The sequence below is a fragment of the Pieris napi genome, chromosome 23 (assembly GCF_905475465.1).
Source record: "Pieris napi chromosome 23, ilPieNapi1.2, whole genome shotgun sequence".
Taxonomy (NCBI): domain Eukaryota; kingdom Metazoa; phylum Arthropoda; class Insecta; order Lepidoptera; family Pieridae; genus Pieris; species Pieris napi.
Window position 1 is genome coordinate 775,863 of NC_062256.1, and position 26,780 is coordinate 802,642.

General features: G+C 35.0%; 1 protein-coding gene across 1 annotated transcript in view; it reads left to right on the top strand.

The window, feature by feature from the left end:
* Positions 1–26,413, top strand: part of LOC125061577 (Kv channel-interacting protein 4-like) — a 39,199-nt gene extending 12,786 nt beyond the window's left edge. Inside the window, exons 3-9 of the mRNA XM_047667055.1 lie at positions 10,494–10,624; positions 11,403–11,472; positions 15,510–15,580; positions 17,644–17,856; positions 18,755–19,161; positions 25,341–25,422; positions 26,237–26,413. Coding sequence (XP_047523011.1) covers positions 10,494–10,624; positions 11,403–11,472; positions 15,510–15,580; positions 17,644–17,856; positions 18,755–18,865 — 596 coding nt within the window. The 3' untranslated portion in view covers positions 18,866–19,161; positions 25,341–25,422; positions 26,237–26,413. The remainder of the gene's footprint in view (positions 1–10,493; positions 10,625–11,402; positions 11,473–15,509; positions 15,581–17,643; positions 17,857–18,754; positions 19,162–25,340; positions 25,423–26,236) is intronic.
* The last annotated feature ends 367 nt before the right edge of the window (positions 26,414–26,780 follow it).

Genomic DNA, 26,780 nt, shown 5'->3' on the forward strand with positions numbered 1-26,780 from the left:
AAGTTCTATATTCGAAAAATCGTGAGTTCTTCTCTCTCTCTTCCGCTAGATCGACAGAGTGGAGGAACTGCTGCAGCTGAAAGCCAGCAATTGGTGGGCGGTAGCACAGAACAGGAAGTGGTGGAGCTTTGGTGTCTTGAGTTCTTCTGTTTACTCTCAATGAATTGCGAAACAATTATTTCTACATGTAATAAGTCAATATGTATATCAAATTTAACCACTTGCTAAAATCTAAATTTTCAGTAATTATTCAAAACTTTATACATCCAATCATAAACATCTTCTTAGTATATCCTATGAAAGGGAAATTACTCGTATTATGCAACAATATAATAATTATAAATTGTAAGTGTTATGTAAAAATTATTATGTACCGATATTTAAATAAATAAATCAATGGTGTTACAACCTTTTTAGGTCAGGGCCTCAGATTTCTGTATCTGTTTCATGATCATTTATTGTTCTAATAAGCATGTTGGTGATCAGCCTTCTGTGCCTGACATACGCCGTCGACTTTTTGGGTCGAAGGCAAGCCGGTTTCCTCACAATTCGTTCACCGTTCGAGCCAATGTTAATTGCCCACATTCAAAAAAAGTCCATTGGTGCACAGCCGGAGATTGAACCTACTACCACAAGGCCAGCATTGCTCTTGCTTCTTTTTAATTAAACATTTATATACAGTTTCTTTTTCTTCAAAATATTACCAATGAAACAGAAATCTGAACGTTTGCGTTTGGGGACTTGGTAAGTCTCGGCAACCCAATGTTTAAACAAGAGACAGAACAAACACGTCCTATAATAATAGTATCAGTGTAGGTCATCTGTGAGCGGCACTCGACGAGCCGTTCATATTATTCTATTTATCACTTCAAGACTAGGTCGACTCGAGTATATAGAATATTATATGTTAAACAAATAAATAAAATAAATAAAATAAATAAAATAAATAAAATAAATAAAATAAATAAAATAAATAAAATAAATAAAATAAATAAAATAAATAAAATAAATAAAATAAATAAAATAAATAAAATAAATAAAATAAATTAATAAATAAAGTATTTCATATGATTATGTAAAAATAAAATAAAAATAATGTATTGAGTCACACATAATCTCTCATGCATACAGATACACACACTAATATTTAGATTATATTTTACTAAAGTGGGCCGTTCTTGTTATTTTTTCCTAATGGTATTTTTTTATATACGCATTTGGAGCAAAGCTGCTGGCTCTCTAAATACATGAAAATGTATTGAAAGGGAAGGGACGATATACGTATATAATACAGGGATACCTAGAAACAAACAATAATATCTTACCTTTTATTTTATTTATTTAATTTTAAGTAATGAAAAGCAAAGTGGCTGGTAGAAGGAGACCTGGCCGCAGACGCACGTTGAAGAATCTTAGACAATGGTTTGGTCAAAAGCGTTGTCAGAAGCGCGACATCCAAAATTGCCAGCCATGATGATCACCAACCTTCGAAAGGGCGCTATAAGAAAAATCAATTTAACATCTTTTCTTTTGACGTTCATAAGTGTACTTACCTAAATGAATAATGTTATTTTGAGTTAGAACAAGAATATCAATAAAACTGATTCTACATTAACATGCAAACACAGCATTATACTTAATAATTATTACTTACTAACAAACTGTGTAATTTAAAAGACGAGAAATATAAATAGCATATTGAAAAATTTCTTGTAGTAATATTTTGTTGTACATTCTTTTTATTGGAAAGGGGCAAAGAAGGCGACGGGACGACCAAAAAGGGCAGTTATCGCTGCCCCAATTAGTGGGTGCGTTACCGGCTTTTGAGTAAGGACTATACTCTTTCTTTACAATTGAAGGTTGTATCTCCCAGGGAAGTTTAATTCGCAAAAGAAAGTAGTTTAAATTGTATGAAATTTTGTCTTAAAATTCGAATATTTTTGAACATATGCTGCATACAGCAATGTGATACGTGACTGGAATAATCTTAACACGGTAGAAGTAGAAATATGTAAATGACTCGAATAACCTGAATATATAAATAGTCTTTAATTTCTTTATAGAAGTTAAGTTTTTTCCTACCCGTTTCCCTCCTAATACATAAAAAAGGGCGAGTGTACTTATGTACGCGCGTAAGAAGTTATACTTCTTTGGCTTTCTTTATTTTTTTTAAATATAATTAATTAATATTAATAACAATTATTATTATTATTATTTATTATATTATTAATTCAATTTAATAACTAGGTATGTTTCATAACCTTTTAACTAAGTAACAATAGGTCTTTGTGAAAAAGCATTGCTAAATTTCTTTGAAAAAATAATTAAAACTCCTTTATTTGTTTAAAAGGTACTACAAAGGTCATTATGTTCATTCAAAATGCTTGGCATAGCAGCTAACTTCACGCACATTCTATTTCTTTTTACTTATATATAGTCTTATTTCCATCTCGCTCGCGCTCGCTCGGCGCCCGGCTGGTTTAAAAAGAACTCGTTAGTGGGCAACTTCATTCTGATAATTTTGTGTCACATAAATTTTTTATAACGCGCCTAAAGAAGTATAACTTCAAAAAATCACTGTCATTTTAATTAGCTTGAAAAATACCGAAACAGCTATGCCATTTATCTGACACACTAACTTTGGAATTAAACATTTAATATGACCAATGTACTTGATTTCCCCAGTGACTTGTGGAAGAACACTCAAGATCTCAAATTAGATTGCCTAATAGGCTGTATTACGTAATATCCGTTATATTACTTCCATATGTATTTCATCCGTTCCCTTTACGAATACTTAAATAATCCTAATCCTGGTTATTGATTTGCTCCAGTTCAAACAATTTGTATGACTCAAAACTTAGCGATTTAAAAGAGTGGCGGAGAGTTTCTTGCCAGCCCTGCGATTCTGTAACTCGCTTCACACACCCTCAGCGCTGATTTTTGCTGTCAAATCGTTCGTTTCGGTGTCATGTTACAATTTGGTATTCTGATAAACAATAACCGCGACAAAAGCGCCGCTCAAATGAGATTGTTCACATTTGGAACTAAAATTTGGCACTGCTACACTTACGCTCCAAAATTGTTGGTATTTGGTATTCTGATACATACCATTTGACATCTCATCTCACTTAAATGTACATTTTGTACGTCAAATTAAAAGTTGCTCTTCCCTCGCTGAAATCGTCATTTACCAGTGAGTTAGCCATTTTTAGCGAAGTTAAAACTTGTTTTATGTGAAAATATTCTAACATAGGACAATCTATATGTATCTTGGGGTAAGTTTATAAAATAATATTTATCAATACAGCATTATTTTACGAAAAAAATTATATATATAAACATTAATCTTCGTGAAATTGAACTTTGTTATTGTTACAGAAGGCCCGTTTCCACTTTTAAAGTTTAAACCTCTATTTCAAGAAATAAATGATGTAAACCATTAAAAAATACTTAATATAATATCTATAGACGGCGAAAAAAATTTGGTTTCTCGGCGTTGGTTACTATCGCTTTTTTCCAATACTCAAGAAATTATATGGTTACGAAACCTAGAACATATGCTACTGAGATGAACGAAGAGTCTAGTAAATAGATTATCTAAGGTAAACATTTTGATTATTTTAGCATTAAAAATATCATTTTGATCCTAGAACCAATTTTTCGATGCAGTCTTGATCATGTCTTGTCTCCAGCAGAGATAAGTCGAACAGAAAACGATAAATAAGTTAAGATAGGTAAATTTTGTTATACCTATACTTATTTGTATTTTTCTACTATACTAAAATTATAAATCTAATAATTTCAGAGATCCCCAAATGTTCAAAATTTCTGATAGAAAAATACATTCTGCCTTTGAAGAAGAAGAATATTACATTTGTATCATACAACAAGGCCCCTGGATATAAAAAGACACAATAATGCAGACATTTTCAAATTATTGAATTTCGACTACTTATCCTTCAATTTATAATAAATGATAACACAGTACAATTTCAGTTCCTATATTTTTATAAAATATATTGATATAACATTAAGGTTTTGGATAAAAACATTATTCTGCTTTACACAAGTATGAAATACCATCATTACATACATGATAGTTTAAGTACTTATTAAGCTTTTTTAAATTTATCGTTCATAACTATTACTTTTTACAAACTAATTAGAAAATATATTAAAATAAATATATTTGTCTACAAAATAAAGTAGATGTTATTGATTAGCTCTATGTGAGGCTGGGTTTTAATTAGTTTTTATTATACTTAAGTTTGTTTTACTGAAAGTAATTTTGTAGTGTGTTAAAAGTTTACTATAATCATTAAATTAAATGTGTAAGTTAATATATTGTTCTTTTATTCACCTATAAAGTAACATGGCTTATATATTTTTCATTTCGGCTAAGCTATGTATTTAACTCGGTTACTACGTTTTCTATAGGCAGTCATTAAATAAGTGGTAGATTTAATTAATCATTTTATTAATATAACAATATTATTAGATACAAAAAAAATTATTATGAAGTACACAATTATCTTAACACGGTAATACAATTTTTCATATAAAATCATAGTTGTCCAAACTGCATTCAAAATAGTTTTGTGGTCTCGGTATAATATCTCTTCTTAACATTTCAATAATTGGTCATTTTCTTCCTCATTCTTGACAACTACCGCTGATGGCTGTAATACAATAGTTATGTGTTAAAATTGTAAATAGGGAGATGTGGTAGGTCCCTGTACTGACACAATAATATTGCATAACAATTTAATTATTGTAAAGTTAAGGAAAATAATAAAAAAACTTGCATAAAACTCACAAAAACTTTATAGGATATCTTTGTATTTCTAAGTAAAGTATCTTAAAAACATGTTTGATAATATTATAACTAAGCCAAATATTATTTAAAGTTTTATGGTAACAAAGCTTAGTAATTTCGCACACAGTTATTGATTCAGTACTATGAATAAAAAAAATCTTGAGCAAATCTAAGTATGTACTTTAAATACAATTATTTATTAATGAAACAAATCCAAGACCCATAAAGGGTATGTTTAGTGCTAAAGTGTAGTGCTGACTACAATATAATAACAACTAAAATAGATTAACTATCTTTTGATGGCTTCTATGTTTATTAAATAAGTTATGGCAATGTCATTTCCAACATTTAAAATTAACGTTGATCAATTGAAATGGTATGAATTTGATCAATTGAAAGCTTATATATTTGATCCAACATACCTAACATGATTATTTATACTTGTGTTCTGAAATCTGAACAATTAAATTAAATTCAACTTGATCAATTAAAATTAATACTTCTTATATTTCATGAATGGAATTTGAAGTTAGAAAACCTAAAAATATTTTTTATATTTGACATTTTTAACTAACAATTTAATTATTCTTTACAATGTCGCTTCGATTTAACCTATTACATTTGACTTCAAATTTGCCATCAAACAAACAAACTTTGTTAACTATTTTTCTAGACACTGCTTATTCCTATTTATTTACTATGATAGTTATTATATTTCTAAAATAGTTTTAATAGAATTCAGTTTTTAAGAGTGTTAGTAAAAACATAGGTAATATTGTTGTTGTGTGTTTGACCTCTGAATCACTTAAAAAGGTTGCAATAGTAGTTTTGTGGCATCTAAAAAGTACCAACACTTGCACTTACACTTAAATGAATAAATATATAAACACAATTTTTTCTTCTTTATAGATAGGTACCATTTTATTTTATAATTACTCAACAAAATATTGAAAACATTGGCATTTAGTAATATTTTGAAAATTTAAGATACCTATCCATCCTGTTTAGTTTGAATCCTTAGACTATTTGCTGAGAGAATCACTTTTAGCGTGACATAATAATCTTTTTGTTAAGATAATATTCTTAAATTTTGTACAATATATCCAGATGTTAGGTATCCCTTGTTTCGTGCTGAAACATAATTAATATGTTTAAGTTTCTGTCGCTCATATACACCACGGCTGGTCAGTTGTCGGCTAAATACGAAATATAAACTCTTAGAGATATTTTCACAGTTTATCTTTTTTTTAATATTATTAATTTTATTTCAAACGTATAAATATTTTGTTTATGTATGATGAAAATTTTGACAATTAACTCTTTTTATAAAATAAAATGAGTCAATTGTCACGATATTAATAGACAACAACTCACTAGGTTACCTCCCTCCACTTATCAAGACGTAATGTAAAATTTCTTAACAGAATACCATGAGATTCCAAAAATTACGTCAGTGACGAAGGGAGCGCTGTTACTGCGTAGTGGACTCACGGATTAACAGTGAGTTACAGAATCGCAGGGCAGTTCTTCTTGCCCGCTCTACGCCCTTGATTTGGGAACTGGTGGTAAATTTACAATTAATTTAACCTCTTTTTCGACGTTCATAAGTGTACTTGTTTACCTACATGAATAAAGATATTCTGAGTTAGAGTTTGAATAATTAAAAGTCAAAGAGGCAAGAGGTATGATGACGCGTGTCAATGCATATATAAAAAACACTAATGTCGCTTCTGTAAATTCTCTGCGAACATATAAATATATGAAGCTGAAAAACCTCAAGTGATACGTAAGAGTGAGGGATACTGCAAAAAGCACGGCGCAGGGTGTGGTCGCTCTCTTACACAATCAGATCAAAAACCGCTTTCAATGGTGAACCCTTACTTCGCTCACTCCAGTTAGCAGTTAGGTCTTGCCCTTCAGGCGATTGACCACCCTGCGACGGCCCAAGCCGCGGTCCGAGTCTCGCAAGAGACACCCTTGCGCTGCCCTGCTGTATAGGCCCTTCAGGCCAACGGCCAGATTCCATTCAAAAAAGAAATAGTCACTCTCACTTCTTCGTCGCTCGCATCAGATATAGACGTTTCTTATAATTACTATCAAAATTCAAAAATTCAAAAATCATTTATTCACGTAGGTAACACAATGTACACTTGTGATGCGTCATTAAAGAAATACATATTAATGCTTCTAATTTTACATTTACTGCCAGTTCTCAAATCAAGGGCGTAGAACTTATCGATCGTAGTGGTTGTCTGTTGATTATAAATTAATATATAGTTATAGTGTGGTTAATTTCATGTGATGTTATCTGTTTAAGCAACGTCTAATAAATCAAAAAAGCATAAAGAACAACTTCCACCGAACTTAATTTATGAAATGAAATACGTAAAATCATTAATGTTTAATCGCAATCATCAAAATGAGTTACATTCAGCTGTAGTTCAAACCGCAGTTAACCCAGAGTCAATCAATACACGTTAATTAGAAGAACAATGCGACAGCAGGTTAACTGAGTTCCTATTAGGTTATAAGTTAACTGTAAAACATTTCAGTGTTAATCTTTAGAATTAAATCAATGGTGCTACAAGCTGTTTAGGTCTAGACTTCAGATTTCTGTATCTATTTCATGATCATTTGTTAATCAATAGGCAAGTAGGTTGAGCTTTCTTTCTTCTGCCGTCGACTTTTTGGGTTTAGGGCAAGCCGGTTTCCTCAGGATGTTTTCCTTCACCGTTAGAGCGAATGTAAAATGCGCACATAGAAAGTCCATTGGTGCACAGCCGGGGATCGAACCTACGACCTCAGGGATGAGAGTCGCACGCTGAAGCCACTTGGCCAACACCGATCTTTAACTAATTTATTTATTTATATTATATATATATTAGCTTCGAGGCGTTAGATCCACCTCATTTTGTGCCATGGCCCATCCAAGCTTTTCTAAAATTCTTATGAATATGTGACATGCATAATTTTTAATACAACAAAAGCTCTTTATTCGCGGAGTATATGTCCAATAAATAAAATATAATATAATAAAATAAAAAATATTCCGCGGATACAGAAACCGTGCATACGGAATGGTAATTTAAATTAGATTATAGGGGACAAGTTCTAAGGTGAAAAAAATAGAAAAAGAACAATTTAATTGAAGGTTTTAAACATATAATTATTATCTTCAGGCAATGGTTTAAAGAATTTTGGAATTTTTCCTTGCTTGGCAGTTTTTAAAAGCTCCTTCAATTCATGATAAATAGCAGTGGCATTAGAAATTTGCCTCTTAAAAATAAGAGTTCATTCAACGACAAAGAAGAGTACTACAGACTGTAGTTTGCGAGTGTAACATAAATATTAAACTTATGAATTTTAAAGAATCTTCTTTTCAAGGCGACATTAAACGTGAGTGGTTTCACAACAATGTCGTCTAAATAACACAAAATGTCGCTCTTTTGTCTCACTGTGCTCCTATAACGGCTATGCATGTGTTTCTCAAAGTTCACGAACATTTTAATATATTTCAGTTATTATTTGCCTCTTTTAATAACCAACCAGTTTTAATAAACACTTAGTCTATATATTTTAGTAGGAAATTATGGGCTTTTTAATTGATTTATTATATAATAACTGATAGAATTACCTACACGATAGGGAGCGCTGGAAGTTTCTCATTTCGGAGGCCGAGAAACTTTTTGAGTCGAGTATTGTCTTTGATTGACATAACTTATATACATTTAAATAAAAAACTTTTTTTTGAACGGATTAAAGTTATGTATTATTATAAATTTACAACTATTTAAACATAATTTTAAATTTATCCGACGTTTCGCGTGCTGAGATGTTGAATGTCAAAAAGTATCACAGCTGCAGAACTTAGTGAAAGAGTACCCGTTCAGTTAAAAGTAGATAACATATATCAGTTGCATTCTTTTTTAACTGATAACATTAAGGATGTTATTGAATTGAGATGAATTATTAGACTTCATTTTTTTTTGTAACAGGCTCACCGGATGTTAAGTGAATCCGCCGCCCTTGGACACTCACATTGCCAGAAGGTGCCATTGAGTTGCCGGCCTTTTCAGAATCGGTACGCTCTTTTCTTTAAGGACCCTAAGTGGAATTGGTTCGGAAATACTTCAGTGGGTAGGACCACAACTACAGGCCTTCAAAATATGTAAACAACTTTATTTTGACGAGTCAACAAATCGTAATTTCTTTCATGAAAAAATTAACCTTATTTTGCGATTTAACACTTAAAAAGTACAATCTTATTAAAGAAAATATTTGAATAAATATTATTAACAACAGCTACGGTCCCACGTCATTCTTTTCAGGTCAAATCGTTTGCTAGAAGACAAAACATTTTTGAATACCAGAATATTAAACTGAAAATCCCAATAACCTAAATCAGTTTCTGTAAAAAGTCTGTTTGTTTGACCTAGGTATTTGTCTGTGTATGATAAAAAAATCATCTTGAGGTAGTAGGTTCGATCCCCGGCTGTGCACCAATGGACTTTCTATGTTTATTTCTATTTCAAACTCAAACTCAAAATATCTTTATTCAAGTGGGTAACCAAGTACACTTATGAATTGTCAAGTTATATTAATTGTAAATTTACATTTACTACCAGTTCGCAAGTCAAGGGCATAGAGCGGGTAAGAAGAACTGGCAAGAAACTTTTCGCCATTCTTTTTAATCGCCAAGTATTGTCATGCAAATTGTTTGAACTGGAGCAAATCAATCGCAAGGATTAGGATCGTTTAAGCATTCCTCTTCCTTTCTATTTAACATTCGCTCGAACGGTGAAGGAAAACATCGTGAGGAAACCGGCTTGCCTTTTACCCAAAAACTCGATATGTGCCAGGAATAGGAGGCTGATCACCTACTTGCCTATTAGATCGAAAAATGATCATGAAACAGATTCAGAAATGTAGGCCCAGACCTAAAGAGTTTGTAGCGCAACTGATTCAACTGATCAACGTTCAATTGACTTGATCAGAACATTTCCTGATAATCCAAGCATTCCCTGACACATATATATGTTGATGCTGGTTTGAGAACCTCTGTCGTGGGTGCAACAAGACAAACATACGAATGTGGGTCGAGACGATGTGTAATTTGAGACCTCACTCAGACTAAGGTCACATTCCAATTTTAAATTTTGGAAACTTGTCCTAGTTATGGACATTTTTCGACATTTATTTTAGGAAGATAACAAACTAGTCTAGCTATTCAAAAAACGCTGCCAGTATCTTCGGAACATTGTCTAAAGGGACTCCTTTTAATAATATATGTTTTAATTATTATATTATAAAAGTCAAAAATCATTTATTCATATAGGTAACACAATGTAGGTACACTTATGAACGTCAAAAATGAAATATACATTAAATGTTTCTAATTTTACATTTACTGCCAGTTCTCAACGGCGTAGAACGGAAGAGAAGAAATGGCAATAATTATTGTTTTAATAATTTTTGTTTTACACAACGTTTGTAAGGAGCTGCAACCATTACACCATGTTCCACATGACATCTTAAGTAATAAATAATAATAAAATAAATTAAAAACAAAGATTTGTCCTCTATCCTAATATTTGGCATAATGTATCCTATTTAAAAGACAATTTTAAAAGGAAAAGGAAAGAGAAAATTTATGTTCTTATTTGTTGCTTTGCAGAAGACGACATCGAAGACCCCAACACGTGGGCGGTAGGGGCCCGTTACAGACCGGAGCCCCCCGCCACCTTGGCATCCACCACTCGCTTCACACAGCATGAGATCAAGCTCATGTACCGAGGATTTAAGCAGGTTAGACTTCATAATTGAGTCAGTCTTCATCATTAATACAACTTCAAAATTAAGTCAATATTTATCATTAATTCAGTCTTGATCATAAAGTCAGTCTTCATTATTAAGTCAGTCTTCATCATTAATACAACTTCACAATTAAGTCAATATTTATCATTAATTCAGTCTTGATCATAAATTCATCCATCATTAAGTTGATTTCTATAATTAAGTCAGTCTTCATCATAAAGTCAGTCTTCATCATCAAGTCAGTCTTCATCATTAAGTCAGTCTTCATCATTAAAGCAGTCTTCATCCATCATTAAGTTGATTTCTATAATTAAGTCAGTCTTCATCATTGTGACAGTCTCAATTGTTAAATCAGTCTTAATTAAGTCAGTCTTCATCATTGAATATGTATTGATTCCCTTGATTGACGGCATGTTTAAAAGTTTTTTTCAATTTGACCTTATACTATATTATGTGTGTTTGCCGATAACTTTCGTTTCATTTGTGAACGGATTTTGATGATTCTTTTTATTTTTTGACGATATCCCAAGGGCGGCAACAGGATCTGATGATGGGCATCGCTTGGAAAACAAAGTCATTTTTTTTTGTTAAAAATTATGAAGTGACTAAGTGCAATGGTTAATTGCGCAGACTAATCTTTTGCGTAGGTTCGGAACCTTCTAAAAATGCACTCAATACCATGAATATAAACGCGAATATGCTACATTACTTACATAACTTTTTTATATATCGCCATCAGTATGCTAATATATCAATATTGTTTACGCAGGAGTGTCCGACAGGCGTGGTGGATGAAGAGTCGTTTAAGAATATTTTCTCGCAATTCTTTCCTCTTGGAGGTGAGTTATATTTTAACAAGTTATTTTAATAGCCTACGCGAGGCAAATATTTTTTCGAAAATCGAACTCTGTACCTATAGGCTATATACGTTTTTTTATTGCTAGAGTATACTACCAACAATAACACATTAGATATTTATTGCCAAAATGATTATAAAGTAATCAAAAATACTTATTACAGAATATAATAATTATTTATAAACATTTAATAATTAAAACTTTAAATACCGTACCGTGTAAAGTTACGTTATAAGAACATTATTTCTTTTTTGAATTGATAAACCTTTGTTTAATGGGCTTTGCCAGAACTAAAGATATATTAATAACTTCTGGATAATGACTACATGCATACAGTGGACTGTGTGCATATATATTTATGTATTGTCAGCAGTATATGTAGTGTATGTATTAGCTGCACTGGATAACTAAATATATAAGAGCTAAGAACCTAACGACCACACGGACCCCTATAGATGTACCCTAACACATAAGTAGTGAATATATAAATAAGTACGGGATGTCTGCTCCAAGAGAAGGTAGCAGATGGAGCCCCACGGGTAGTATCAAAGGTTCAAGGTGGTGGGATTATCTCAAAGCTATCGGGCAGGCACACCACGATAATTAAGGGCTTGTAGGAGATTTCGCCATTTTGAAAGAAAGCGAGAAATGAATTAAGACTATCTTAAATACTACTTACACCTATTCACACATATATACTCCCAGATGGTAAAATTTGGAACAACCACGTGCCCCGTGTCAGCTGTTGAGGGTGTCCAGGGCATGAGAATGAACCCAGCTGGTATCGTTTATTCAGTGTCGGATTTACCAGCCTATTTTTGGGGCGGCATTTTGGAACCGAATTGTTTTTGCTACTTCATGAAGAAATTCATGGTTTTTTGATGTTTTACAGAAAGAACTGTTGTCTGCAACAAAATTTGCCGATGACTTTCCCCTCTTACTTGTCATTGTTAATTTGGAGTAGCATATCCATATTCTAGAGTAAAACAGCCCTCCAACCAGTAATCGACGTCTACGCCCTTAGCTCGCACTTTTTATAAGTGAAAAGAGTGAAATTATATTTCTTTCTTCTTCTATCAACCCATACATGTCAGTCCTACTTAAAATTATGTGTGTATTATGTTACGTGCGATTTCAACAAAACTGTTAGATTGCCGAGGCAAGGGCTAACTTGACCTAAGGCCTATGCCAAATTTGTAAATTCGCCATTAACTTTATTACTTATTATTGCACTTATTACAGAATAGGTTTTATTGATGTGAAACATCTATAGCCGCACGTAAAACCGATTTCTGGCGTGGCGACGCATGTCGTGGCGTGGCGACGCATGCCGTGGCGAGGCGTCGTCACGTTATATGATGGTATATATGTATATACAGTTTATATGCAGTAGTGTGTATGGTGTGTGTATTTCAGTCACTGATTAAACAAATAAATTTTTGTATTTAACGAAAATAAATGTTTATTTAGTCATCGTTATCTGGAAATAAAATCGTAGATAATATTTTATTTTATCATCTTGACATATTTAGTTCCTATCACAATCTGTTATTTTCTGCATTTTACTTTTACAAAATAATGTCGATGTTTCACATCTGCCAGGTGTCCCGTGACGGCTCACATTTAGTATATATTTAAGTATAAAAACGACTCAAATTGGTTATTATAATAGTATTATAAACACAAATTTGTGTCTATATTCTAAATAAAAGATATTTGACAACGTGATTCCCCTTCATAGGTCACGTATTACAATCATCCCGCTTTTATTTTTGAAAAAAAGTTTTTTAATTACTTAAACAAACTCTTGAATGTAAATACGGGTACAGTCCGGTTCATAATTTATTAATCTTATTTGAACTTTCTTTCAAACTCTCGTATTTCCCACTTGTTGTGCGCGAGTGTATCGCTATATTATGTACGCGATTGTACGGGGACGTACTCTTATCAAAGTTTTAAATAAAAAAGAGGTTTCATATGTATTTATTCTTTCGTTTGTAATATAATTGCTTTTTGAAGGATGATACAAATTTCGTGATTTTATTAGCTATTGTTTCTGGGGTGTGGTGATATCTATTAAATATGCTGTTTTATTGACATTATCTAGAAGTGTTATATCTGGTCTATGTATTATTTTGTCTGTTAATATATTATTACTAGGCAATTTTTATTCAAATGTGTATAGCGATGCCTAAGATAATCAATAAAGTAGATCTGTTGAAATTTAAGTTTTTGTTTATTTTCTTTTTATTATATAATGAAGCAATCTTTTCGTACTCCCATCTTTCATATAGCTTGGGGATTGTCTCTGGGTCGGTAGTTCATGTCTGAATAGTCATCTGTATTTATGTGGTGCGTATAATTTTCTTTCACCAATTTCGGTGTTTACAACTATGTATAGTTTTGGGGAGTCTTTGATTTGATCAGACCATTTAGTTGGCGAACGTCCAGGCGATCTTTTGCCTCCGGTGTTGCCAATCAGGATGAACTTCTCTAGGTTCGGCCTTGCGATTCTGTAACTCACTTTTCGAACTCACACAGCGATTTTCGCATCGGCGGTCGCTCTCAAATCAGTCGTGAAGCAGTCATTTTATAATTTGGCATTCTGAAAATGTGGGAGCTTGTAGTTTATTGTTTATGTATATATGCGAAAACCGCTGTGTGAGTTCGAAAAGTGAGTTACAGAATCGCAGGGCTGTTCTCTTAGCAATATATTAGCACGAGTACACCCCTGTTATAACCCGATGGAGGTCGAAGGGCGCGGGGGTCTGAGGGCGGCGATGTGCAAAGTTTTAATGAACTCAACTTCATTATACGCGATACACGTTGGTTTATACAGGTAGTAATAGAGGTCATAATGTATATATATATATTAGAGGCAGTATTTTAGTAATTTAATTTAGAACGAATACCAACAACGATGTTATAAAAATAATAATTAATTTATTGCAAGAATATTGTACAAAAATGTTAAGGTGGTACAATCGTAAATCATGCGAACGATTTACGATTGTACCACCCTAACAACATATTAGATTTTTATTATTAGTCAAAGTCAATTCTTATATTATCTGTATCGTACATATCAAACTTTATTAAATTTATATCAATTACAGTGTCTCACGCAAATAATCATTTATTGAATAGTAGGTACATTTTTTCCAAAAGTAATACACTAAGTCGTTTTTCAAGAATCTAGTCTGATGGCGCTGAGGTGGATTACTGGTTGGCTTGCTATTTTACTCTTGAATATGGAAGTTTGGAACACCAAACGTACAATTACAAGTAAAAGGGATAAGTCATCGGCAACATTTTTGCAGACTTATATCTGTAAAACATCAGAAGCGTCAAATCTGTTTAATTTCCAAGAGGTAGCTAAAAAAAGCTCCGGAAATTTACCGCCTAGGCCTACTCAGCCTGCTGGTAAATCCAAGTGCTTCCTGCCCATTTGCCCTCGTTTATAAAATTACTACGAAACAAAGTCAAAGTGACTATTTTTAATCGCCAAGTTTTTTGTTTTACACAACGTTTGTAAGGAGCTGCAACCTGTTGTTGTTGTGAGCTGTTCCACATGGCGTCATAAGTAATTATGTAATAATAATAATAAATAATAAAAACAAAGATTTGTTCTCTATAGAATTCCGTGAAATACTTGCCATGTCCTGTACGTGATGATAAGTTTGGAAACGTGTGACCCTTATCATTGAAGCTGTGATTGTAATTGGCCCTGGCTCAGCATTATGCTGATATATAGATTTAGCATATATCTAATATAATTATATAACTCAAAATAATTTAATAAACTTTATTCATATAGGTAACCAAGTACACTTATGAACGTCAACAGAAAGGATGTTAAATTGATCCTAAATTTACATTTACTAATTCGAAAGTCATGGGCGTAGAGCGTGCAAGAACTGGCAAGAAACTCTCCGCCACTCTTTTTAATCACCCAATTATAATTCATTGATATTAATTCAAATTTCTACATAAGTATAATAATATTATTAATGTTTCAGATGCTACACAATATGCTCATTTCGTTTTCAACACGGTGAAGCACAAACAACGTGGAAAACTCAACTTTGAGGTAATTATATTCAATATACCTAAGTGTAAATTAGGTAGTGTTAGTGTGTTAGCCAAGTGGCATTAGTTTGCGACTCTCATGATGTGGTCTCTCGTGATGGTTCCAACCCCGGCTGTGCACCGGCTTGCCTTAGACCCAAAACGTCGACGGCGTGTGTCAGGCACAGGAGGCTGAGCACCTATTTGCCTATTAGATTGATAGATCATGAAACAGTTACAGAAAACTGGCAGTGTGATAGACTGACAGTGGCAGTCCTTATCTAATAGTTTTAATATTATGTTTCTAGTTAAATTTTTATATTAATAAGTTTTCTATTTATGTTACTGTAAAAAAAAAAAGTTTAAAATTTTCCCAAGTTCTATATTTAAGCACATTTTTCTATACAAAAATAAAATTTGAAAAGGTATACAAGTGGACCCGCTAACAAAACTCAATTCAACATATGGTACTTATGTTCTTACTTCTCTATGGTACTTACGTACTTACATTCAAATAGGCTCGGCCGTATTCGATAGCCAATATCATAAAAAAAACATTCCAATATAAAATATTAAAGGTCTGCCATAAAAATCGTCGATAATACAGCGTAGGGTTGTCTTTCGTAATAAACTACAGAAAAATCATATCAGTGTTGCCAATTTACCATATTTTATACTTGATGTCATATTTATGTACCTTAGCATTCTTATATGTAGTTTAGCAAATTTTCTTTAGTATAAAACATCAGGAAATTTTTCGATATTTATGGCTGTCATTTCTATGACAGTTTTAAGTGTCAATATAATGCAATTGGCAGAAGAGTTTTAGGTAGATGCATCAACAATATAAAAGCCCATGACAAAAAGGAGATGATGCCTGTCAATAAATGTGTATCCGAAAATTAAGTAAAGGTTTATTCGCCCTGAACGTCTTTACCAGGCGCAGGAGGCTGATTACCTACTTGCCTATTAGATTGACAAATGATCATGAAACAGATAGAGGAGGCCCAGACTTAATAAGCTTGTAGCGCCATTATTTTAATAACTTTACCATAACTTTATGGTAGCATAATTTTGGTAGAATATTCGATTATTATATTATTATTAGGAACGTTTTATTTTATGGCAACAAGTTACGGCCATATCAAAAGGACGTTTCATTCCCTTTATCGTCCTTCAATTACATATCGTAACATTAATGCTAAACTTTAACGGAAGTTTCACTGTTAGGGATTATTATTTACACCGTTTAATTATTTCTTATATTTATTTTCTCACAAGGCATGTTTGAGTGTGATATTGATAGTTTCCTCAACGTTAAGGCCCTAGCCCCTATCCCAGCACTAATTGTTGTGTCAGTGACTCGGGGTGAACAGCCCTGCGATTCTGTAACTCACTTTTCGAACTCACACAGCGGTTTTCGCATCGGCGGTCGCTCTCAAATCAGTCGTGAAGCAGTCATTTTATGATTTAAGCAAGTACTACATTTTATCGCTAATACCTCCCAAACATAATGTTTCGTATATTTTCGTGTATTTTGATCACGAAACATATGTTTCGTGATCATATGCTTTTTCCAATAGGCTAGTTACTAACTACCCTTGTGTGCTTTAAATCGATGACTTCTTTGGTCTAAGGCATGACCCAGTAGTAGTTTACTGTTATCCCTCATCGTACGAGCAAGTGTTAAATGTGGACATAAATAGAAAGTCCATTGGTGCACATCACGGCTGTGCGAACACAGGGATGAGAGTTGCAAGCTCTAGCTACTTTTTTATAGAACAGGGGGCAATCGGGCAGGAGGCTCACCTGATGTTAAGCGATACCGCAGCCCATGGATACTCTTCATGCCAGAGGGCTCGCAAGTGCATTGCCGGCCTTTTAAGAATTGGTACACTCTTTCCTTGAAGAACCTTAAGTCAAACGCGGCAAAAACTGCCTTAAATAACGCTCAGTTGTGGAACGAGGAACGTCGAGGTGATACGGGTGGAATTTCGTATTCTAAAGCCAAGGTACATACTTACGGCTCTTTAGCCATATCAACTTTCTTTTAATTATTTTTTAATACTTTTTCTACTACTCCAGGAATTTCTGGAAATACTATCGCGTGTAGCACGCGGATCTATAGAAGAGAAAGTGTCCTGGGTTTTCGCTTTGTACGATGTTGATGGCGATGGAAGGATCTCCCGGGGAGAGATGGTGTCCGTGGTACGCGCTGTGTACGAGCTGTTGGGACGCACTGCCTTGCCACCAGTTCAACGTACTGAAGCGGAGACGCACGTGGATCGGATATTTAATGTATGTATGGAACAGGAAATGATTAAGGCTATACTCGTATTATACTTATTATTGTATGAATATTTTATTTTATTTTTTAGTTTGCTAAAACAAAATTAAAAAGTTTGGTTTCTGTAGCAGTGTACCTTCAATGCTGGTATTTCCTCGCTGTATTGCGATACTTATTTGTTGAGCGAGGATAGCACCAGCTCCGGTGTCACCAAATAAAAAACATTGATTCATGTATACTTTTTTTTTATGGCTCTGGCACGGTTTGCCAGCGTCAAGTATAAGATTTTTATAATTCGTGCTTTTTGCCTTAGAAATTCGACCATGTCCTCCATGTACGGTTTAGGCACTCGCCCGGTACCGCACAACCCTCCCAAAGGCCGAGAACAAATTTAAATTAAATTAAAACTTGCCCTCGAACCGGGAAACGAACCCGGTACCCCTCACCTAGCTGCCACTTAATAAGACCGCTAGGCTATTGTGTATATGAGGCCCCTCAATGTACACTTATAAACGTCAAAAAAGAAATATATAATAAATGACGTTTTTAATTGTCCGTTGATTGAACTGACAAAAGATCTGCTTCATATCAATATAGGAAATACTGTAAGAAATAATAAATATTTTAATCTATCAATGTTGCCGCATTGGAGGAATAGCCTAGCGGTCTTATTAAGTGGCAGCTAGGTGAGGGGTACCGGGTTCGATTCCCGGTTCGAGAGCAAGTTTTAATTTAATTTAAATTTGTTCTCGGCCTTTGGGAGGGTTGTGCGGTACCGGGCGAGTGCTTAAACCGTACATGGAGGACACGGTCGAATTTCGAAGGCAAGCACGAATTATAAAAATCTACTTGACGCTGGCTAATGCACAAACCGTGCCAGAGCCATAAAAAAAAAAACTTTTTTTACAGCTAATGGACACAAATGCCGATGGCGTTGTAACGCTAGACGAGCTAGCACGCTGGTGCGCTCGAGACCCCGCTCTTCTCCGATCTCTTGATACCCTCGACACAGTCTTGTGATCCGAACCTTCCCCTCCCTCTCCCAGTCCGAATCCCTCGAACCCCTCTTTCAGTCCCAACCCCTCTGTTAGCCCCAACCCCTCCTTCGGTCCTAGTCCCTCCGTCAGCGCCTACACCAATCCTGGTCACCCCTTCCCTCCACTGAGGAGAGAACGGGTTAAGCTCCGCTCCACTTCGCAGGTGTCAATGAAGTCCCAGGTGTCTGTTAGATCCCAGGTCTCAGAGGATACAAAGGATTCGAGGACATCGTCTAGATCTTCTGCTACGCCCCCACCACCTCCGCCGAGAGCTAGAAGGTATGTCTAGGTTGACAAGTGTTTGACAAGTAGAAAACTATAATCTTAATTCAATTGTTGGTATCTAGACTATTGTTTCGTTTAAGGCGAATATATGGGGTCCTAGACCTGGAGAGAGAGCTGTGTTGGCTTGGTAGCTCCAGCGTGCGACTGTCATCCCTGAGGTCGTAGGTTCGATCCCCGGCTGTACACCAATGGACTTTCTATGTGCGCATTTAATATTCGCTCGAACGGTGAAGGAAAACATCCTGAGGAAACCGGCTTGTCTTAGACCCAAAAAGTCGGCGTGTGTCAGGCACAGGAGACTGATCACCTACTTGCCTATTAGATTGCAATGATCATGAAGCATTTACAGAGATCTGAGGCCCAGACGCGTTGAAGCGCCACTGATTTGTTTAAGATCTGGGAAAGCCACATGTCTGCATCTGTACTGATCCTTACAGTAACTCGGTACCAAGAGATTCAAATATTGTTTTTAGGCCTTTGTAATAGACATAGACATAGACATAGACATAGACATAGACATAGACATAGACATAGACATAGACATAGACATAGACATAGACATAGACATAGACATAGACATAGACATAGACATAGACATAGACATAGACATAGACATAGACATAACATTTATTACAAACAAAAACACACACACATAAACACACAAAATAACAATACTTAGAGAAAACATAAAATAAAATAAGACATCACAAACAATAAAAATTAGAAATTAAAATTAAGAAATTTTCTTTTGCCATTCGGTTCGCTTCTAGTGTGCAATGTGTGTGTACTGTGGTTGTAATTGGCCCTGGCTCAGCATTATGCTGAGGAGCAAGAAGTTCCACAGCGCTGGTCATTCTGCCAGAGACCACAGCAGCTAGTTTGCGCCTCTAATAAAATAAAATAAATAATTATAATACCAAGTAGAAAAAAAATAATAATAATATTAAAGATAAGTATTAAAGAAGTGTGAGTAAATCGTGTGTAACGTTGTGTAATAAATAGAATTAAATTAAAAGTTAAAAATAAGAATAAACGTAAATAAGTAGATATTTGTTTGTTTTATGGGTAGAAACTAAATTTTGTGGGACTTTTGTTGCATAAGTAGAAGTGTCTTATAAGTGCGATTAAAATTCGACTTTAATTGAAGACACTTCAACGGAGGAGGGATATTGTTCCAGCACTTCGTCGCGTTATATTTAAAACTCCCACGAAATGAAGCCGTCCGATGCTTGGGAATGGCCAGCTCCTGAGTGCAACTCCTGACTTTATGCTTGTTGGCATTACTACGCCAGAGAAGCTTTTTGTATAGATATTCCGGTTGCTTAGTACATACCACGTCAAATAATAAACAAGCCAGATACAATTTTTGTCGACCCCCCATTGTCAGAAAATTTAAGTTGTTCAAATAGGGGGTGACATGTGAGCGAGGTGGTATGGTGATACAAAACCGGGCGCATGCATTTTGTACTCTCTGGATCAACCGTTGTGCTTTAGCAGTTATACAAGGCCCATACACCGGAAGAGCGTAGGTAAGTTTGGAGAGCACAATGCTTTCACAAAGTCTAATACGAAGGTCGATACTTAAGAGGGGTCGTATATTGTATAGAACCTTGAGACGGAAAAAGCAATTACGAACTATATTTGTAACATAATCTTCGAACCTCAAATGACTATCGAATTCTACGCCCAGATTTCTTGCCATTGGTACCTGAGCTATAGGCGAAGAATTAACTAGAATTGTGGGACTTTGTCTTGCGAGATCAGACACTTGCTTCCTGGTGCCGACCATAAGAAATTTCGACTTCGTTGGATTTAAGAGGAGTGCGTTTTTATGGGACCAAACAGAAATTCATTCCAAGTCCTCATTTATTTTTCGGACGCCGTCATTGACACAAGCCCTATCAACAGGAAGATATATTTGCAGATCATCAGCGTATAGATGGTAGTGAAAATTTTGGATACATGAAGTTATGTCTGCTGAATATAAGATAAATAATAGGGGTCCCAAAATAGACCCCTGAGGTACTCCTCTGTCGATAGGGCCCAGAGACGATGAAACACGGATCCCATCACTTCCCAAAAAACACACTCTCTGATATCGATGCCTGAGATAACTACTAAACCACGAAGCAGATATATAGTCAAATCCATAGTAACGAAGCTTAGAAATAAGAAGAGGAAGATTGATACATTCAAAAGCTCTAGAGAAGTCAAGAAGAGTGAGGATGGACGGGTTACCTATGTCTTGAGCTGAGATCAAATTATCCACTACATCAAGCAATGCAGTAGTGGTACTGCGGAGTTTTCTAAATCCTGACTGAAATGCAGGGAGTATGTTACAGGCTTCGCAATGCTTGATGACTTGGTTATAAACTACTCGTTCCAGGATCTTTGAAAGGTAAGGGAGAATGCTGATCGGTCTTAAGTCTTTGAGCTCTATTGGGTTTTGTATTTTAGGAATTGGCCGGACAAGGGCTATCTTCCATTGTGATGGAAAGGTATAGGTTGAAAGAGATTTGTTTATTATGGCTGTTATAATCTTTAAAGTATAAGGAAGCGTTAAAATAAACATATCTCTATTAATTCGGTCATCCCCCTGTGCATTAGTCTTGATGTCCAAAATAAGCTTACCGACGTAATGCTCACTGACAGGTTCGAAGGTAAAAGTTCGTTCGCTGAATCGATTGTCATCAAAGTATGCGAGATAGGAAGGGTCTACAATATTATCCCCCGGGATATTTAAGAAATGCTTATTCATCTCATCAGCATCACACAGGTACCGGGGTAGATCATCTGTACGTGCAAAGTCAGGCAAGATGTTCTTTTTTAGATTTTTCCAAAGCAACTTAGTGTTTTTATGATGTGTATTGATATTGTAGTCGAAGAAAGCTTTTTTTTCATAAAATAAACTGCAATTAACCAAACTTTTTAACTGTTTATATGACTCAAGATGAACATCTAGCCTGGTTCTGCGGTACCTTTGATGTTCATCATTTCGCAACTCCATCATATACCGGATATTACTGGTAAGCCACGGGTATGATAACTTTTTTACCACCTTTGTTTTTACTGGAGCAAACCTGTCGAAGAGTTCGATTATGTAACGATTAAAAGTATCAACCATTTGATTCACATCAGCAAAGCTCTCAATTAAATGCCAAGGTATCGATGCAGTAACCTTATCGAGATTAGATTTATCGATATCTTTTAATGGCCTGAACGTTATGCGCTTGGACGGTGCTTTCGGTTTGTTCAATTTAAACTCTGTTAGAATAAAAGCGTGTGCACCAAGATCTGGGATATGTTCGATATTTATGCAGGCAACTGGGGCATTTGTGCAAACAACATCAATGAGTGACTGACTGTGAGAAGTGAAGTGCGTAGGATCCTTGACATGATTAACTAAGTCCACTGTTTTCAAAAATGCATTAAGACGAGCTGTGTTACTGTCTAGATGTTTCAGAAGATTTATATTAAAGTCACCGGTAAGTACCAAGTAATCACAGCTACCTAACGATGAGATAGTCTCCGTCAATGCGTCTAAGAAAACGTCTACATTCAGCCAAGGCGGACGATACGCCGTACCCACAGCAACACGAAGTGATTTGACGTTAATCTTAAGCCATAACTGCTCCACAGACTGATTGCAATGGGGAAGACAGCAGACACGCGCACTAATACCACACTTGACATAGAAACCAACGCCACCACCTCTGCTACGAACTTCAGGGGACCGGGGCCTATGGCGAAAGGTGTATCCTGGTATTGTCGGTGCACGAGCCTCCTGCCCGTCCCTAAGCCAAGTCTCGTTGATTGCAAAGATATCCGGCAGATGGCGATCAAATATGACACGCAATTCATCATGCCGGGTACCCAACGACCCCGCATTAAAAAAACCAATAAGTAATTTTTTATGCTTGTTCATGTTACTTGATATAAAAAAATAAAAATATGCAATAAATAAATAAATCCCCCCTTGTAATAGCTATGAATACCCAACTTCGATATATTATAATTATAAGAAAGCAATAAGATAGACAATTTATACATAGAGGTATTTTCAGAAGATGAATAAATTGATACATAGCAGTAAGTTTCTGGTATGCACAATAGTAAAAACATATACATATACATACACAATACTTTAAATAAATTAATAAAATAATAATATTTAAGTCATGAGGTATCATTTGATGGTATTCATAAGTCAAACAATTATTACCCTGTGTACAGAATATATAAATACACAAATGTAAGTAAATTAGACTGTGTCTTAAGTATATAAGTTTATGCATACCAAAGAACCAATAGATCAAGATGAATACTACCACAACACACACATCATTAACAGAAACGATTACCGATGGCAAAGTATAGACAGTATACAATATTAAATCAAAGAAAGACACACTACCATTAATCTTAGCCACATGTATCAGATACACTAGGGATACTCCCAAACACACGTAGAATGTCGGCTTCAGTACGAAAAATATTTATCTTAGTTGTTTCTGTCTGCCTAGCAAACACACGACCCCCCTTCGTCCACACAAATCTCCAACGGTGTTCCTTGCATTTCTCTCGTAGCTTACCATAAAGCAAGCGATTGACCTTTGTTAACCTCTCATTGATATAAATCGGCTTCGGGGCGTGTGATTTAAAGCCAAAATCAGCTGTTGATAAGTTACGTTTTACTCTAGCCTGTTTTAAAAAATCATTTCTAATGGAACGGCGCACGAGTCTCACTGCAATTAGCCGGGGACGGGAGGGACGGGTAATGACTTGCGAGCCGTCCGAATCATTGTTAGTTGGAGGTTTAGCACCGACGCGGTGTACACTAACTATATCGCGCTCCTCAATAATGACTCCGAGCTTCTGTGCGGTAGTGAGAACGAGGTGCACTGGGGACTCATTAGGAAATTCCGGGATACCAGATATTTCAATGTCGTTGAGTAAATCCATTTGGCAGCGTTCGTTTAACTCATATCGCAATTCTGTGACGGTGGTACTAAGACCTGAGGTATTCTGTGACGAAAGTTGTTTGCGTACAGTGTTGAGTTCAGCCCGCAATTCCATATTATCACTTTCAAGTGCCAGGATTCTCCCCATGTGAGTATTCAATTCGTTTTTATACTCAGCTAGTTGACCGGTCAAAAAATCAACCGTTTGCGAGAACTCCTTTTTAATCTCGGTGAGAGCAGCACTTATGTTCGATTCCAGAAGTACTTTAAGCTGTTCATACGTTACTGGGCTAGTTCCGGTGTGCGAAGTGCTATTTGATGATGCACTGCTTTCCGGAGAAGACTCAAATTGAGTCTTAACGGGTGTCTCGTCACCTTTACGCCTTGCCGTGACATTCTGGCAGGAGGGGCAAATCCAAGACTGTTTTAGTTTTGTTATATATTTTTTTAAATGTATTGAAGTCATGTTAATGCACTTGTAATGATACGCGGCCCTGCATGGTGTGCAGACCAATAGGTCTTCATTTTTCACAGGCTTATTACACGCAGCACAGTTCATTTTGAAAAGTTAATATTTATGCAGTTATATTCAAACCTGCTCTCAGTATCAATGCTATTATGGTTAAATAGCAAGTACACATTAATTTCACACTGTCCAACAACAAAATAACTATAAAAAACTTATTTTTCCTACAGAACTTTCAAAACAGCTGTTTACACTTGAGGCGCAAACTACCCTCCTTTCAAAATAAAGGTCATATTACAGTGTACAAGTTATTCCAACCCTTATGGGCCTTTGTCATATCTTTTATAGACAAGTAGGTGAGCAGTCTGTGACACGATTTCCTCACGATGTTTTTTTTTCATAGAAAAGGAGGTATCTGATGTTATATGGTACCGCCACCCATGGACACTCCGACATGTAGGAGATCAGCCAGTGTTCGTATCGTAATCGCATTAATTTCACACGTGTGAAATTTGTTCAGTTTCCTCTCGATATTTTTCATAGAAAAGAGAGCATAAGGGTAGGAGGCTCATCGTATGTTGAGTGATACCGCCGTCCATGAACTCTCTAACTCAGGGTTGACGCGCTGCCGGCTTTTTAAGAAAGATTTTTGCCTTCACTTGCAGTATGAGACGCTTAGCGTCCAACTTGTATTATAACTATTGATAGAAAACCTTTTTCAGGCTGTATTAATCTTCTAATTACAGAAGCAGTTCAGTTCAGTCTGGTAGTTCCAGTGGAACACCCTTGATGGGACCTCATACTGCACCGCTAAGACTCACAACCACTGTTAGTATTATTACGTACAGATTATATTTGGTTATTTTCCCCTGAATGCAGAATTTCAATTAATTCAAGTGAGGCTCTGCCATGGCTCTGCCCAAAATGATCGTAAAGGTGCGTACAGACTATATAACATAACATGTTATACAACATTGCTATACAACATGTTTCAGATAATGTGGACACTGAATGTTATAAAACATGTTATAATAACATTTTATTGATATGTATGCTAGGACGAACCCAGCATCTACGTTTTTTTTGTTTTTCTTTTGTTATTTAAAATGGTTATATAACATTGTTATATTGCATTGTTATTCTAATGTGTACAGTAATGTTTTATGTTATAATGTTGAATGATAAGGTTACATACTGTGGAAGTGTTATATATCACAAGTTATATAATATGTTACATAGTCTGTACGCACCTTTATAAGTTGACTATATTTTATGGTGACAACATTTGACAGCTTCGACTCCTATGTAATTGAAAAATATCATTTATATATAGGTAAAACAATATACACTTATGAATGTCAATAAAAATATTTAAAAATAAAATTGACCTAAATTTTTATTTCCCGCCAGTTCTCAATTCTAGAGCGGAGAAGAACTGGCAAGCAACTCTCCGCCACTCTTTTTAATCGCCAAGTTTTGAGTCATACAAATTGTTTGAACTGGAGCAAATCAATCCTAAGGATTAGGATCATTAAAATTATCGTAGCTTAATTGATTATCATTAATTTACGTTTAATGAGAGTTTTACATTTATTCAGTGATAATTCAAAAAATTAAGATTGTAATTTGTTTTTTCTTTCAGTTAACAGAAGAAACATCCCCGCAAAGAGTGAAACGAAGAAACAAGCCGCTACCACAAATCACTCCGAACATACAAACAAACATCGAAAACATACAACAAAGACGTACACGAGAAAATAAAATTAACAAAACATAAATTGCTTTCAATTTACAGTCATATGTTAAAATGGTTATTTTAAAATAAGTTGACGACTCATTGGTCTAGTGGTTAGTACCCCTGACGGCGAATCCATGGGTCCCGGGTTCGATCCCCGGCTGAGACGAATATCGATGTGATGAGCATTTGGTGTTGTGCTTAGGTCTTGGGTGTTTAAATATGTATTTATATGTCTATCTATCTATAATTTGTATGTATATCCGTTGCCTAGTTCCCATAACAAAAGCTTCACCAGCTTAGCATGGGACTAGGTCAATTGGTGTGAATTGTCTTTAAAAAAAAAATATGACTTTGCAAGCCCGCGTTTATTTGGTCGTAGCGTGTTCTATAGACTATACCATTCCTCTATTAATAGACTATCCAACACCAAAAATTTAATTCAAAATCA